Source organism: Tachypleus tridentatus, chromosome 11 (assembly GCF_004210375.1).
Source record: "Tachypleus tridentatus isolate NWPU-2018 chromosome 11, ASM421037v1, whole genome shotgun sequence".
Lineage (NCBI taxonomy): Eukaryota > Metazoa > Arthropoda > Merostomata > Xiphosura > Limulidae > Tachypleus > Tachypleus tridentatus.
In genome coordinates this window covers 75,471,044-75,488,295 of record NC_134835.1, presented here as the reverse complement: position 1 = coordinate 75,488,295, position 17,252 = coordinate 75,471,044, and the positions used below count along the sequence as shown (strand labels likewise).

Below are 17,252 nucleotides of genomic sequence, written 5' to 3'. Positions count from 1 at the left end.
ATATATAGAGAGAGAGATTCATTGATTAATCGATTGATACATAGACAGATAAAATACTTAAAGAACTTTCAACGACGGTGAAAATATTAACAAACACACTTTACTGTTTTGTTAAGAATGTGCCGAGTCTTAACTAATGATTAGCGTGGTATAGCTATGTAGGAATACCCTAAAAGTGACGGTCAGGTCCCACTGTTTTATCAAATACGGAATCTTTATTCACAGTGTCAAAAATCTGTCTAACACGAGGAATCGTAGTGAACAGAGCACAGACAACCCTCATACTTTCCACTTTAAAGAAGATCAACTATTTTAGATTGTAAAACCTAGTTATCATGCTGTGTATAACACCTTTGCTAAGTATTGCAAACAGCTCTAAACTCTCTAAACTATTTTGATTTTTACTTTAAAATTTAAATTATGATGTAATGTTGATTAATGAATATGAAGTATCTACAATTTAGTTTTCGTGTTTTTTGTGCTTAAATCTATGTGTATTCTTTAACTTCATACCTGGAAACATAAGTAGTCAAAAACATAACTGATAAATTTGTTTGTATATTATGTACAAATATAAATTCGTTACCTGTACGTAGCAGAACGTTTGTTTGTTTGTTTGGAATTAAGCACAAAGCTACATAATCACGACTCTGCCCTCTACGGGTATCGAAATCCGGTTTCTCGCAGTGTGCATTCGCAGACATACCGATATGTCATTGGGGGACATAGCAATGTACGATAGTCTCTCCTTAACCAAAATAATGTATTTCAAACACTACAGTATATCAGAATAGTAGACATACAGTACAAACGATCTGAGCATTTATTTATTAACTTGTAATTTAAATAAAAGGACAAAATATCTTTTTAATGATAATTTGAAATTTACTTTTACAATTTTAAATGATGGTAGTAATGATATATTAATTTCTTCTGAATGTTTAGAATATTTTTCATGCACAAAATCTATTTTGAACACAAACTTTACAGTTTAGAAACACAAGTTTATTACACAACTGTTTAATTAACTTATAAGCTATTGATAGATGTCAGCATCTATGCAGCTCTCAAATTAATTTTTTTAACATCATTATCATCAAATATAAAGTTTATGAAATTCGTGCCTTCTCTAATGATCAACTTGTGTACTGTTTATATTTCATGTGAAATTAAAACAGTGTCTTTAGTGTCGTACACACCGTGTTTTGTTACCTTTACGGTAGTCACAAATCAATTATTAATTATATTTGTAATAGGCTGTGGTTATTTAGCTAGATAATTAAATGTGGGCACAGTTTAATTTATCCGAGATAGATTTCAAAACTTACGACATAAAATTGACAAAAATAGAATACACATATATATAAGTATTAGAAAAACAAAGCCACGTGTGTTTTGTTCTGTGTTAATATAAACAGGAAACCTTTAGAATTATATATATATATAATCTGATTACTTTCCCCATGGAGTGTTGTATTACATGAACCATAACGAGAATTTCAAGGCTTAAATAGCATTGAACGTTCTCAAACGTACTGCCTAACTTCAAACCTTAGATTTCAGCATAAGATAAACTTACAATCTACTGTTATTCGTTAAACACTTTTCCACCCCGTTACTAAGTTAGGTGAAACTACCAATCGTATAATTTTGATTAAATGTCCATATTTTTAGACCCTGTTATGAAAGCAGGTTAAACTTCCAATCACGTAATTTATTATTTGGGCGTAATGTAAACACAATAGTTTTACAATGCTTTTAGTTTATGTGAAACTAATAAAAAAAAAAACCTTGATTTGAAAATTTACTCAAGAAGATTTATCACAGAAAACAACACTCTGATCATTGTGCCATTAATTACAATGGCCAAAATGATATCATTGGTGATGTACTTCAGATAAAAATATCTTTAAAATGATATACAGATTCTGAAGTTTTAACAAATAAACATCTTTATATTATATCTATTTTGTTTTTAAAAGTATTCGAAAGTAGCATGGCTACTCAACATCACCAATATTTTATGTTCTTAATAATTTTTTAAATTTTACCCGCTAGCTTAAAACTATGATGCATTTATCAAAATGAGAATTAATTCTTCCAAAATCCATAATTTAAAGGTTTGTGTGTTTTTAATTTTGCGTAAAGCTGCTCGAGGGGTATCTGCGCTAGCTGTCCCTAATTTAGTAGTGTAAGACTAAAGGGAAGACAGCTAGTCATCACCACCCACCGCCAACTCTTGGGCTACTCTTTTACCAACAAATAGTGGGATTGACCGTAACATTATAACCCTCCCACGGCGGAAAGGGCGAGTATGTTTGGTGCGACCGAGATTCGAACTCGCTACCCTCGGATTAGGAGTCAAACGCCTTAACCCACCTGACCATGCCGGGACGGGGCAGTTAGTCATCACCACCCATTGCCAACTTTGGGTTACACTTTTACTAACGAACAGTGGGATTAACCGTCACGTTATAACGCTCTACGTCTGAAATGGCAAGCATGTTTGGTGTGATGGGTATAATTTAAAGAGCTGAAGAAGGTAAGCTGAGTATAATAAATGGTTGTTCTTATTTCGTTCCCAAGATACAGTACAGTGGTAAGTTTACGGATTTACAACGCTAAAATCAGGGGTTGGATTCCCTTCGGTAGACTCAGCAGACAACCCAATGTGGCTTTGCTATAAGAAAACACACACACACTTCCTTGACAAATAAATAAAACATCATTTATTTATTTGTTAGTGAAGTGTGTGTGTGTTTTGATGAAATTTGTAGATTCTCTGAATTTTTTGTAACAGTTTCTTTTATGTTTAAAATCAAGCACAAAGATACACGGTGGGCTAGCTGTGCTCTGCTCACCACGAGCATCGAAACCCGATTTCTGGCGTTGTAATCCTGCATACATCCCACTGTACAATTGAGAGAGGGGTATCTTTAATGAAAGAATTGGGCGTGGTCTAGTGATAAGTTTGCCGGATTGTAAGTGTATAGGTTTATGGTTCGCATCCCGTTGTCGCAAAGTCACGCTCAGCACTATGAGGCTGTGGATGCGTTATAAAAGTGACAGTAAAATCTTACTTTTGGATTAGAGTAACCCAGTAGTTGATGGTGGGTGCTGTTGACTAGCTGCTTTCTAGAATTTCAGTTCTATCCCTCTATCCTCGTGTTTAGTTCATCAAATATCCTAAACAAACAATGTACTTTAATGAAATTTCAATAATTTATCTTCATTTTCCAAAATGGCAGTTCCAATAACCTGAACTTGTCGCTTATTTCAAGAATAAAGGGTGACTTTGTAGCCCATTTTATTAGTTATACATACAAGGAAGTGCAAACTGTGCAGTATTGTAGCGTGGTCATTTAATAGAGCATTCATATTAGTTAAACATAAACGAGCAAATTAATTTTTAAAATTGAAGTAAGAAAAGAATGCATTTCCTACTTTCTCTCTCAACGAGTAAATTAGAGTTCACAACAAAACGAAAAAAATGTTCAACTGTATTATATATACGCGTCTTAAACACATTTTTATACTAAAAACATTAGTTTTCTGTGAAGAAAATTACTTCTGAAACTTAATAAATTATACTGCATAGTCATAACTTCAGTGCAATTGGCTTTCCTGTCTTAAAATCCATGGAAAGCAACTGTTTGCAGAGTGAAAATAAAATACAACTTTAAGGAAGTTACTATTATATATATTTTATTTTAGAATATGTTTGTAATAAGTACAAAAATCCGCTATGGGCTATCTGTGCTCTGCCCACCACAGGTATAAAAACCTGGTGTTTTACGTTATAAATATACAGACGTACTGTTGTGCCATTAGGGGGCTTTCAAGATTTTCATTTGTATTGTTAATCATATAAATTAAGAAACACATCGATGCAGAAACAGGTAGGTAAATAGAAATACATCAAAACCGATACAGGTAGGTAAATAGAAAGACATCAATACCGATACAGGTAGGTAAATAGAAATACATCAATACCGATACACGTAGGTAAATAGAAACACATCAATACATATAAAGGTAGGTAAAAAGAAACACATCGATACAGATACAGATACATGTAGGTAAATAGAAAAACATCGATGCAGATACAGGTAGGTAAATAGAAACATATCCATACAAATACAGGTAGATAAATAGAAACACATCAAAACAGATAAAGGTAGGTAAATAGAATTACATCTATACAGATGCAGGTAGGTAAATAGAAACACATTAATGCATATACAGGTAGGTAAATAGAAAGAACTCAATACTGATACAGGTAGATAAATAGAATTATATCCATACAGATGCAGGTAGGTAAATAGAAACACATCAATACAGATGCAGGTAGGTAAATAGAAACACATCAATACAGATGCAGGTAAGTAAATAGAAACACATCGATGCAGATAAAGGTAGCTAAATAGAAATGCATCAATACAGATGCAGGTAAGTAAATAGAAACACATCAATACAGATACAGGTAGTTAAATAGAGAGACATCGATTCAGATACAGGTAGGTAGATAGAAACACATAAATGCAGATGCAGGTAAGTAAATAGAAACACATTGATGCAGATACAGGTAGGTAAATAGAAACATATCAATACAAATACAGGTAGGTAAATAGAAACACATCAATACAGATACAGGTAGGTAAATAGAAACATATCCATACAAATACAGGTAGATAAATAGAAACACATCAAAACAGATAAAGGTAGGTAAATAGAATTACATCTATACAGATGCAGGTAGGTAAATAGAAACACATTAATGCATATACAGGTAGGTAAATAGAAAGAACTCAATACTGATACAGGTAGATAAATAGAATTATATCCATACAGATGCAGGTAGGTAAATAGAAACACATCAATACAGATGCAGGTAAGTAAATAGAAACACATCGATGCAGATAAAGGTAGCTAAATAGAAATGCATCAATACAGATGCAGGTAAGTAAATAGAAACACATCAATACAGATACAGGTAGTTAAATAGAGAGACATCGATTCAGATACAGGTAGGTAGATAGAAACACATAAATGCAGATGCAGGTAAGTAAATAGAAACACATTGATGCAGATACAGGTAGGTAAATAGAAACATATCAATACAAATACAGGTAGGTAAATAGAAACACATCAATACAGATAAAGGTAGATAAAAAGAAACACATCGATGCAGATACAGGTAGGTAAATGGAAACATATCGATGCAGATACAGGTAGATAAATAGAAAGGCATCACTACAGATACAGGTAGGTAAATAGAAACACATCAATGCAGATACAGATAGGTAAATAGAAACACATTTATACAGACACAAGTAAATAGACAGAACACATCTATACAGACACAAGTAAATAGGCAGAAATACATCTATACAGACACAAGTACATAGACAGAAACCCATCTATACAGATAAAGGTAGATAAACAAAAATAAATCTATACAGATGGAAAGACAATACCTCTTACCGGATTGACGTTTCTTAAGACTGCGGTACCTCGGTATTTTCATAACTTTTCTGACAGGCTTGTTAGACAAATCATTTCTCAAATGTATGTTAATGTGTTTCTCCATTACTACTGTAGAACCAAATCTCTTATCACAACCGGGAAAAATACATGCAAACGGTCTTTTTCCAGCGTGAATCAGCACGTGACGATTTAGCCATTTCTCGGAGGATGAATGATGATTAAACATCTAAATTTATAATAAGATAAAATCTTATTAAATAATATTACACGTTTTCAAAAAATGTACAATATAAGGATTTCGAGAAAGAATTACGGTAAGTACATGGGCAGACAGAGAGACAATATAGATCAGTATCGTCGTATTACTGTCTTAAAGAGTTTGTTCTGTTTCGTACGGCCTGGTATGGCCAAGCGCGTAAGGCGTGCGACTCGTAATCCGAGGGTCGCGGGTTCGCGCCCGCGTCGCGCTAAACATGCTCGCCCTCCCAGCCGTGGGGGCGTATAATGTGACGGTCAATCCCACTATTCGTTGGTAAAAGAGTAGCCCAAGAGTTGGCGGTGGGTGGTGATGACTAGCTGCCTTCCCTCTAGTCTTACACTGCTAAATTAGGGACGGCTAGCACAGATAGCCCTCGAGTAGCTTTGTGCGAAATTCCAAAAAAAACAAAAACAAAACAAACTGTTTCGTACAAAGCTCACAGGGTACGACGAGGTACGCTTGCGCTGGCGGTCCCTACTTGTAAAGCGATAGTAAAGAAAGTAAGTCGTTAGTTAGCATAACCTAGCCTCTCAGGCTACTCTCATATGATCAAAGAGGGGAATTTGCCCGTTATTCTTATGATGCACCCACAGCTCCGAATTAATGGGAGCCCAATCCTAGTTCTTCAGCTGCCCAGTCCAACACGATAACCGCGTTAGGCCTATCTTAAATATAGCAAGTTCTCTGTCTTGAGATTTTCAATTTGTCATTGCTTGGGAATAATTGTTTATCCCACAGTGTTTTTTTATTCCATTGAAATATACTGAAAATAGAGTTAATAATAATTAACAATAAATAGTAATTAATAATCTCTTATGTAACAGTTATTTATTTTGCCCACTTTGTTTTGTTCGGTTTGAATTTCGCGCGCAGCCTCACGAGGACTATATGCGCTAGCCGTCCGTAGTTTGGTAGTTAGTAGAAGACTGGAGGAAAGACAGCTAGTCATCACCACCCACCGCCAACTCTTGAGCTACTATTTTGCCAACGAATAGTGGGACTGACTGTCACATAACGTCTATCCGTGCATGATATGAACCCCAGACTATTAGATTGTGAGTCGAGCGCCTTAACCACCTGGTTAAGGTATGCCAGACCATTCAAATCAAGACAAATTTGTGTGATTTATAGCTCGTAACTAACCTACTACTACTTACCCTTCACTTTCATTGTTTACTCCAGTTTGTGCTCTCATGCACTAAATATCTGTACAGAAATAAAACAAATATAACTCAATTTACTAAAAGTTTATACAAATCCTTAATAAATATCTTTGTTCCTAAGCACAAAGCTCTAAATGGAAAAAAATCTGTGCTGTATCCATTAAGGTTATTCAAACCTGGTTTTTAGCGTTATAAACCTACATATTACCCGCTAACATAGTGGGGACTGGGGTGTAATAAAAAGGAACTATTTAATTTGTCACTTCTTATTACTTTGTTTCAAGTTTTAGAAACGCTACTTGGATAAAAAAAAAAGAAGCAAATTATAATTTGTTTTTCACAGTATTCATAGAACAAGTACACTTCTGGAATACAATAGTAATTTCTCTTTAACTTTTACAATACAAACACTGCAAAGACTGAATTATCTTTTGAAATCTTTGTTTATCACACTGATTTTGAAAACATTAATTTATTTAATTTTTTGCGTAACTTTTAAATCACTTTATCTATTATATTAGGATACGTTACTTGGTACTGCTTTGATACCTTGCAGTCCTTCCATAAACAAACAAACGCCTTTTGTTTTTTTTGGAGTTCAATATGAATATTCCAAATATGTTCCAAAATCTGGTCTGAGGAAAGCCTCTCGTCACAGTCTTCCCACTTACAGACTTGAATCTTCTTACCTGGTAAAACTGTGGACGAACAGCTGGCAACCTTTGTGTCAGGTAATTGGTCAGGCGTAACTAATGTTACTTCGGCTGTATTAACACCTTTATTTAATGTTTGACTTTGAGGTTCAGTGTGTAGATTTGACGAACATACATAACTTTCAGGTCCGTTTTTGTGCCGTTTCTCTACAGCTCTCTTATTCTCTTTCAAACTTTTGATTCCGTCTTTTTGCGCTTTAGTTTCCGATTGACAACTCTTGTGCATTTTACAAGTACTTGAAGAAAGACTTAAAGTATTGTGTAAAATACCTGTATAGAGAGTCTGTGTTTTAACCGACTGTGTGAGGACTGGGCATCCTACAGCGCCTAGAAAATTGTTATTAGGGCTACTGGTGTCCACCGAAAATATTTCTTGTTCACATTCAACTGATCTGCAAAGTTCTGAATTATCGCGAACCTTAGAAACGCTTAGTATTGAATTTGGATAACTTTCATTAAAATTCGTTGAACTTCTTGTGCCAGAATTATTATTTTCCTGGGTAACGATAAACCTGTAAGAAGTGTACAGATAATGAGGCTTTGAAACTGAATATGTCTAAACACACTCTGACGAAAACAAACAGACCAATTACAACATTGTTTTAGTTGAAACAGCCCATTTCTTGTGTTGTTTATACGTACCTACTTAACCTCACTTAAACGAGTCATTTAAAATTTATCAACTAATAATATGACCCATTTTAAACAAAATACTGAATAGTAAGGAGTTTTATCTAGACAATATATCAATTACAAGAGATATAGCAAGTTATATAATCAACAAGCACATAAAACCTAGCTACACTACGATACTTGCAATACAGCGATTCTAGAAAATAAGGTTTTACTGAATGATTAAATCCACAATAATTACGAACCCACGTAATTATCAAATATTTTCCGCTGAATATATAAAAGCATAAACTTTAGAAAAAATCTATAACTTCGGGATTGTGTTTAAATAACTTAAATGTTTATTGCATATTTTGTTTTTCAAAACGTATTGAAACTTGGCATTTAAACAATAAACTAACCTCTTTTTCAAATACGGAAAACTTTCTTCTATAGACATCTTTTCTGCAAGCTAGATTAACCCTTTAATCGGAGACAGACTTGTAAAATATAATATCTAAAGTAACGGTGATGTTCCTATTGAAAAACATTACTTATCAATTTTAAGATGTTATTAAATTCGCTTCAGCACTATATGTTTCTTTGAAAGTAATAACAACATGGACAAATTGGGACGAATTGGCATTTTCCTTTAATTAGCGGATCTAAATAATCTGTTTCTTATTGGTTGCTTTTGCTTAACTATTATTGGATATCAGTGACGTGTTACTGCAGGGCCAATCACGTCAATGCAAATCAGTAAAAGCTGGAAAGCAATGACAAATATACACGACAGTTATTAAAAGAAACAACAAAGGCTTACAATAATATAATGCTGTGGTGCCTTAACACTTATTAAAGTTGTTTTTAAAATTATGAGTTAAACTCTGACGTATTTTAAACACAATTTCAAACATTATGTTTTCTGTCTTTTTTACTTTAGTTATGACATAATGGAACATTTAGCGCAATCACTCTGTTTGTGTAAGAAACAGGTTATTTGAAGTACCGGAGAATAAAATACGGCGTTTAAAGTCAAAGGTTAAAATGACAAGAGTTATTTAATTAATATAAAACTGTATTTTTTTACTGTAGTTTTATACAATTTGAATGAATCGAGACGAAATAAATATTTGTTATTATTTAAAAATTCAAGACTGGAGCATAGAAGTCAAATTTAAGATATATGCATTTATCAGGAGATAAAGTATGGAATTCGAATCCATTTAAAGCGTAGTTTCTTCAAAACCAGTTTAATAATATTATTAATCCAAGCAAAAGAAATATTGAGTGGATAGAACTTCTTGTTCCATTGCATAATATAAATAAATCTGACAAAATAAGTGGTATATAATCTTGAAAATAATACGAAAATAGTGAATAAATTTGGTACGAAATAAATATTACATGAAAAGGAACATCAAAAGAGTACGTACACGTGTTTTTGGTTACACTGTGGTTGACAGTCATCCAGCCATTCAGGCAGTGTTATATTGGTATAATTCCCATACATTTACAGGTAGTCACACTGTCACACCGTTCCCAGCAGTAGTACGGTGGTGCACTCATCGCTCTCAGAAAAGAACTAACATACGAAACAAAAAAGTTACAAAAATCAAAGTTGAGGCTAAATTTTTATGTTTCAGCACCAGATGTTTAAAACCAAAAAAAGGTTAAGTTAAATTAGTATTGTTCATTTAAAAAAAGCAAAGAGAAAAGTGTGAACGTCACCACCAGATAAGTAATATACACATTTGAATAAACTGGGATCCATTTATGTGTAGCTGCTCAAAACTATGGTTTAAGAGAGCTATTCAAACTATAAGGACAAAAATGGACACCTAATTAAGAGCAATGGGATGGAGGAAGAAATAGGAAGGTTGTATTTATAGGTGATTCTAAATTCAAATGTTTGGCAACATTATACAGAAAAGAAGGGGTAAAATGCTGATAAATCATTTACAACCATGACTAGGCCTGCACAAGGTCTCGGTATGAATTTTATTAAGATTGTATCAGCTCATATGAAAATTGAAAAAACAAAACGGTTACCAAATAACTTACAATGATTTGTAACATTTGAAACATTGTTACACAAAAATACACTAACAAACGTGTGGCAGAGTAAATTATTTATTTCGAATCTCGTGCAAAGTTACACGAAGGCCATCTCTGCTAGAAGTCGTTAATTTAGCAGTACTAAAATATAGGGAAGAAAGCTAGCCAACATCACCCTCCGCCAACTCTTGAGTTACTCTTTTACCAACGAAGTGGGGTTGTAGTAGATAAAAAGCAAGGTATAGTACCCTGTTTAAGACAAACACAAAATATTACTACAATGAACAACTTTTTCACTTTTATTTTATATTTCTGTAATAACATAAGTATTTAACTATTACCAAGTTCACTATCTAGAAGTACTTTCTAATTTCTGTGACTAGTGTACATGTATCATCACCCAGAGCATTTCTATAATTATTCCAATACCATATATTTTAATAACAGCAAACAGAAAAAGTTGACTTTACTTAATATAAGATTCAAAACGGAGATATCCAGACATTTTTGTTTTTACTTCTTACTATCTCTTTGAACTTTTGATCAGGCAGTCTTTGTTTTTACTTAAACGTAAAGCTATAGTGTGGGACTATCTGCGTTGTGTGCACAACGGGGAATCGAATTCTTAAAGCTTACCAAAAAGCCAGCGGAAAAGATGGGAGAGTAATAACAACCTTTACTAATTTTTCTTTACCCACGTTAACAAAAAAGTCGGGTCTTTTGAGGGAAAAGTATCTTGTGTTGACTAATCACAACGTCAGTCGCCAATAAGAAATCGTAAAATTATCAGATTCTCTCTGTTTGCATCCTTCTTAATATCTACTGGAAAATAAATACTTCAATGCTAAAAATACAACAGGGGTTACTAAGCAAAACCTGGGGCAAAAACACAACAGACTGGTACATAGATTGCACTTGTTAACTGCTGTAAATATATAAATATATACACATGAAATCCGCATATATTTCAAAAGTCAGTACAAAAGGTATTATAACACAGTAACAGATGAACGATTAGGAATAAAGTCAATAAATTCGTACACTAATTGTTGCTTAACTAAAGAACAATTACAACCAGATCCACCAAACTTCATACATTGATTTTTGATAACTGAAGAAAGGTTAGGAGAAGGCTCACTAAACTTAATAGATGTATCGTTTAATTACGAGAGATTGATTAGTAGTAGCGTAAAATAAAGTATTAGCAGTGTTTTTAATAACTAAATGACATTTAGAGGTAGGGTAACTAAACTTCAAACTTTGATTGCTACCAAAATGCATATACCGAATGTTTAGTAACTAAAGAACAGTAAAGAATAGAGTAACGAAACTTATTGCATTGATTTTTAGTAACGAATGAATGGTTAGGGATAAGATAGCCACACTTAACACACCTACTTTCTAAAAACTACGTAAGAGTTACGATTGGAATCATCAAGCTTCGTATTGTACTGCTTAATAACTAGAGAACAGTTAGGGGCAGGATTACCAAGGTCGTAAGTAAAACAGTTAAGATAAGAATATTCTAAAACTTCGTACACTGGATTTACAATAACTACAAAAACAGAAGCAGTAAGATCACTAAACTAAGTACACTGGCTGTTTAGTAAGGAATATACGATTAGGAGAATAGAAGTGACTATGTTACTAAAGGTCTGTTTAATAACGTCATAACAGGAGTATGGCTTTTAAACTTCGTACACTGATTATTTAGTAACCAGAGAACAGTTGGGGGTTGAGTTGTTCATTGATTGTTTAATGACAAAAGTTATCAGTGAGGTTAACAAACATAGAACAGTACCTGTAATAATTAGAGCACATTTAAGAGCATATCATTATATTCCTTAATATGATTATTTAATAATTAAAGGACGGGTTAAGGATAATGTCACCAAACTTAGTACCTGTACTGTTTAGTTACTAAGGGACAATTAGAAGTAGGCTAATCAAACTTCGGGTACAGACTGTTTAAAAATTAAAGAATGGTTAAGGGTAACGTCACCAAACATATTGCACGTGTTGTTTAGTTACAAAGGAGCAATTAACAATCAGGTAATTAAGTTAGCAGTAGCGTCACCAAACTTCGTACACTGACTGTTTAATAACTAAAATATAAGGTCGTTCCTTAAGTACTGTCAGATTTTAGGTTGAGAAAAAGATAAAGGATTTCAAACGCTTTTAATGTTGTCTGAACAATGAAGTATGTTCCATGATTATTAATTACTTTCCGCCGACGATTTACAATCTTCTGAATGCCACTTCTATAAAATTATTGGGGTTTGAAGGAAAAGAACGCACAGAATGTAGTTTTGACATCTTCAAATGGGGTAAGGTCTGGAGAATAAGGATTAAGTGGAAGTTAATGTAGTTTTGACATCTTCGGATGGGGTAAGGTCTGGAGAATAAAGATTAAGTGGAAGTTAATGTAGTTTTGACATCTTCGGATGGGGTAAGGTCTGGAGAATAAGGATTAAGTGGAAGTTAATGTAGTTTTGACATCTTCAGATGGGGTAAGGTCTGGAGAATAAGGATTAAGTGGAAGTTAATGTAGTTTTGACATCTTCAGATGGGGTAAGGTCTGGAGAATAAGGATTAAGTGGAAGTTTCTTCCCAGTCTAGCTCTTCAATTTTTGTAGATGTCATCCTTACTGTATGGAGCCGTCAATTATCCTGGTGTAGCACAACACCTTTATGCTTGATCAAAGCAGGCTCTTTTCTTTCTGTGCAACATTCAAACGCTCTAACTGTTGATAATACAATTCTGATGCACTCATCAAATTAAGTGGCAGCAATTCTAAGTGGATCACACCAACAATATCCCACCAAATGTTTAACAAGACTTTCCTAGGGTGAGGTCCATTTTGGGTTGTGCTTTAGTTTACCTGTACTGAGCCATTGTATGCGATGCTTAACATTTTTATAATACATCAATTTTTCATTTCAGTCACTAACCTGTCAAAACAGGTGAGTTACGTTCACGAGAGTGCAGAAAAGTGCAAATGTCCGCTCTTGCTCTATGGTTGACTTTTGTCAAATCATGGAGGACCCATTTTCCAAGTTTTGACACCTTTCCAAGCTGTTGCAGATGGCGATGAACTGTCAAATAGGTTGAATTGAGCTTCTATGCCAGTTCTTCAACTGTTACAACGCAATCTTCATCATGTGCAGCCATCACTAAACTCAACAGGACTACCTAAACGAGGCGCATCACTTAAGCTGTAGTCACCTGAACGTCTGAAACCACCTTCGACATTTTCTTTCATTGAGTGTAGTTTCTGTTGCACTATTGCCTTTTTTTAAACTCATAAAACATTATATAACCTAATGTGTTCCTCAGACACATCCATCTTCATAAGCGTTTATTTGATTAATGATCTGAAAAAGTGGTGTTGGGTGAGTTTCCTAGATTTTCCTAATCATTTGTATACATGTCCTACTATATATTTTCGTCATTAAACCTTCTACAAAGACAGAAATGATGATGCACATTCTTTATTAAATTTTCGGACATTACTTATAGCTAGTTACGAGTAAGATCTCCAAACTTCGCACACGGTCTGTTTAATAACAGTTACGAGTGGGATCGCCAATCTTACTACACTTATTATTCGATAACTGAACGTCGGTTAGGAAGAAAGACACCCAACTGTGAAGGGCCACCAAAGTACAAATGTTGTTTAACAAATCTGAAAAACACAGAACAGTACACCAAAAGAAAAACATTTTGAGTTCGAAAGGTTAACGCATCCTTTGTCACTAAACAACAGTGCCTTTTGCGTAACCATATATCTTTTTTTTTCTTCAACAAAAAAGATTGTCTGTTTATGAATTTTGCACACAGCTACACGAGGGTTACCTGCGCTATCCGTCCCTAATTTATAATTGTAAGACTAGAAAGAAGGTAGCTAGTCTTCATCATCCACTCGCCAACTCTTTTACTAACGAATAGTGGGATTGACCGTCACTTATAACGCCCCCACGGTTGAAAGGGTGAGTATGTTTGGTGTGACGGAGATTCGAACCCACGACTTTGAGAGTCGAATGCCTTTACCGCCCGGCTATGCGGGACCCAACGAAGAAGAAAGGTTAGAAAACAATACAAAATTTGAGCTATTTATAAACACTTTGTGAAGCTATGTTAACGTTTTTTATTTAACCTTATCCATGAAGACAAAGATAACTGAAGGGTTCATTACTTTTATTCTAACAGAAGCTTAGCAGGGGAAAATCTTTGCGTTTTTCGCATGAAGTGAGGTTACTTCAGCTCACGAGTGAATATGCTTAGGTTAAAATATCATTAAAACACGCTATGCTCTCAAGATAGATCTTCCCATTTGTAGAGGTAAAGGAATATTTGATTTTGAGCTAAAGAAATCAAAATATTTTCTAATTAAGTGATGATCATTCCTGTGGCTCGTGATAAGTGCGAAAGCTCTTAGAGAAATTCATTTGTGAAGAAAAAATTGAACAAGTATTTCGATTGCATATACCTCGTAACTTAGGAGGGAGAAATACATATTTTACCTGGGTTTGAAGTATCCTACTGTTTTCTACCATCACGATTATTGTGGCCATGTATTAAAACGGTTTGTGAAATACACATTTCACTTTCCTAACTGAAACTAAGCATTATATACTTGTCTCCAACTCGGAATTGTATATTATACACTGAAATAAAATTTTAATTAACCAGCAAGTGTTTTCTGGATGCATATCTTTAAGTACAAGCCCAAGTTGTGCATTGGATATTTCAGCTTGCAAGTGTTGAATTACGTGTTTGACACTTGTATCTTCCGAGCCAAATATGTATTAAACGTGCAAGTATTTCAGCTGGGTACTGTGTATTTGCTATTTAAGTTACCAGCTCCAAAGTTGTTGTAATTTTTCGATCTAATTAACATAAATATGTAGGTCTACAGTTCATAATTACCGTTGCTGGTTGAAAAACCAAAGAAAGAACTTTTATTACAGTCTTAAAAAAAAATTACACCTTAATGCAATTTCTAAAATCGATATAAATTTTACGCGTCCTCTTGTAAGATTCATTCATGCCTGTTTCAGCATAATTTGCACGTGGTTTCCACACTAAAAAGACCGTACCCAGACCTGATCATTTGTTGATTTTCTCTTACGGCTGTTATTTCTATATGACCACGTAACAATACTCCAGCTAGTGACGATTACAGGATAACAATGGAAAGACGAGCTGTCAGAATTGTTCAGATGCTGGAGACATATATTTACTACTGATCATTTCAGTGATTCCAGCTTCATAGAGCGGAAATTGTTGACATTTTATTAGGTAACTGGCAAGTTCATAGAAACTCAACTGTACCATTTAACTCATTCGCCCCTGTTACCTGCACAAAAGTTTCATTACACATCTCTAGTTTAATGCTCACAAGCTCGCTATGACGTTTGGAAAAGCAATCGGTGATAATATTTGCGACCAAACGACACATAAACTCTGCTTCTGCCCTGCAGTTGACAACATAACTTATTTGGGCACTTTTTTTTTCCCTTAGGTAATCAATACTAATATCAACACCAATGAGCATTCTTCAGAGGTAAGTTAAAGTTCATGTTTCTACTAACGACAAGGAAATTCATGTTTAGAGATCCAAATGTGAGAACACGCTCACTTTAACATTGTTTAATACGGCCCTTAGTGTGTTGGCAGTTGTTTATCTGTTGAGTGAAAATGGGAAGTAATATCGATCAATGATAAATTAGACACAAATGAAAGAACTTTTATATGTTTAAACGAACCATCTTTGGTCTTGATATAAATTAATACCAGAAGGCATACTACCAAGACTTACTTTGAACAAGAAGCCATGGAGGTCACAAATTATCTAGCAAAACATTGCGTTTAAAATCCCCTGACTCAGAAGCTTTGGTGTTGCACATAATGTCGTTCACTAACAGCTTGTTTGTTTGTTTTCTAAATTTTGCACAAAGCTACTCGAGGGCTATCTGTGCTAGCCATCCCTAATTTAGCAGTGTAAGACTAGAGGGAAGGCAGCTAGTCATCACCACCCACCACCAACTCTTGGGCTACTCTTTTACCAACGAATAGTGGGATTGACTGTAGCATTATAACGCCCCCACCACTGAAAGAATGAGCATGTTTGGTGCTACCGGGATTTGAACCCGCAACCCTCGGATTACAAGTTGAACGCCTTAACACACTTGGCCACGTCAGGCCTCACTAACAGTTAATCGTAGCTATATCCTGCAGCTACAGAGACTGCTTCACTGTAAATTTGAAAGTACTAGTGTTCCATAAACTGTAATTAGAGGTATCCTAATAATGAATCAAATTAATTAACTATGCTCACAGAATTCATAGGAACACCGAAATATAATTTCAGCTGTATTGTTTCTTTAGTCAAAGTGTAATTATCCATAAAAACTCATCCCTTTAATATTTTGAAGTATTTTGTTAAAACACCTTGCCTGACTAAAGCTTTCACTTAATTATCACACAGGATTAGGCATGACTTAATGAACAGGATGCTAGGAGTGTAAAACCAAATTTATAGTTCACATCTCACAGCCTTAAAAACTTGCTGTACACTTTGGAGTTACAAATATGTAATAACAGTGACAACCACCATTCGACCAGACAAAAGTAACCCAAGTACCAGCAGTGGGTGATGCTGACTAAACATCACATCAGCTTAAACTATGAGGCAGTTACATGTAAACAGCCTTTTGTAGTGTAACTTTGTACAATAAAAAAAATTCATCATCTTAGTGAAGCTTGATACACACCAATCTTTACTTTTATTCCAAGAAAGATAATGATGTATTTGAATTTCTAATCAACACTCAAGTTCTCTTTAGTCCTCATTAGAGTGAGATGTGAAATGATTCTGTTTGTTTGATTTGTCGAATTTCACACAAAACCACTCAGAAGCTTAACCTGTCCAGTGTATAAGCATTTCATATAATTTT

At 34.3% G+C, this 17,252-nt stretch overlaps 2 protein-coding genes across 2 annotated transcripts in view; both read right to left on the bottom strand.

Moving 5' to 3' along the window:
* The window catches only part of LOC143232493 (spondin-1-like), a 481,016-nt gene that overhangs the window by 147,494 nt on the left and 316,270 nt on the right, over nt 1–17,252 (bottom strand). The gene's annotated exons all lie outside the window — the stretch shown is intronic.
* Nucleotides 7,210–9,835, bottom strand: LOC143231532 (uncharacterized). Its single transcript, XM_076466054.1, has 2 exons — nt 9,671–9,835; nt 7,210–8,134 (listed from the first exon to the last, which is right to left on the bottom strand). Exons 1-2 carry the CDS (start codon nt 9,745–9,747, stop codon nt 7,405–7,407), a joined length of 807 nt encoding a protein of 268 aa, XP_076322169.1. The 5' UTR covers nt 9,748–9,835; the 3' UTR covers nt 7,210–7,404.

Coding starts and splice junctions, on each gene's coding strand:
- LOC143231532 (XM_076466054.1), bottom strand. CDS start 9,747: ATGTATGGGAATTATACCAATATAACACTGCCTGAATGGCTGGATGAC. Junction 8,135..9,670: donor CAGTGTAACCAAAAACACGT/GTACGTACTCTT, acceptor CACTTCTTACAG/GTTTATCGTTACCCAGGAAA.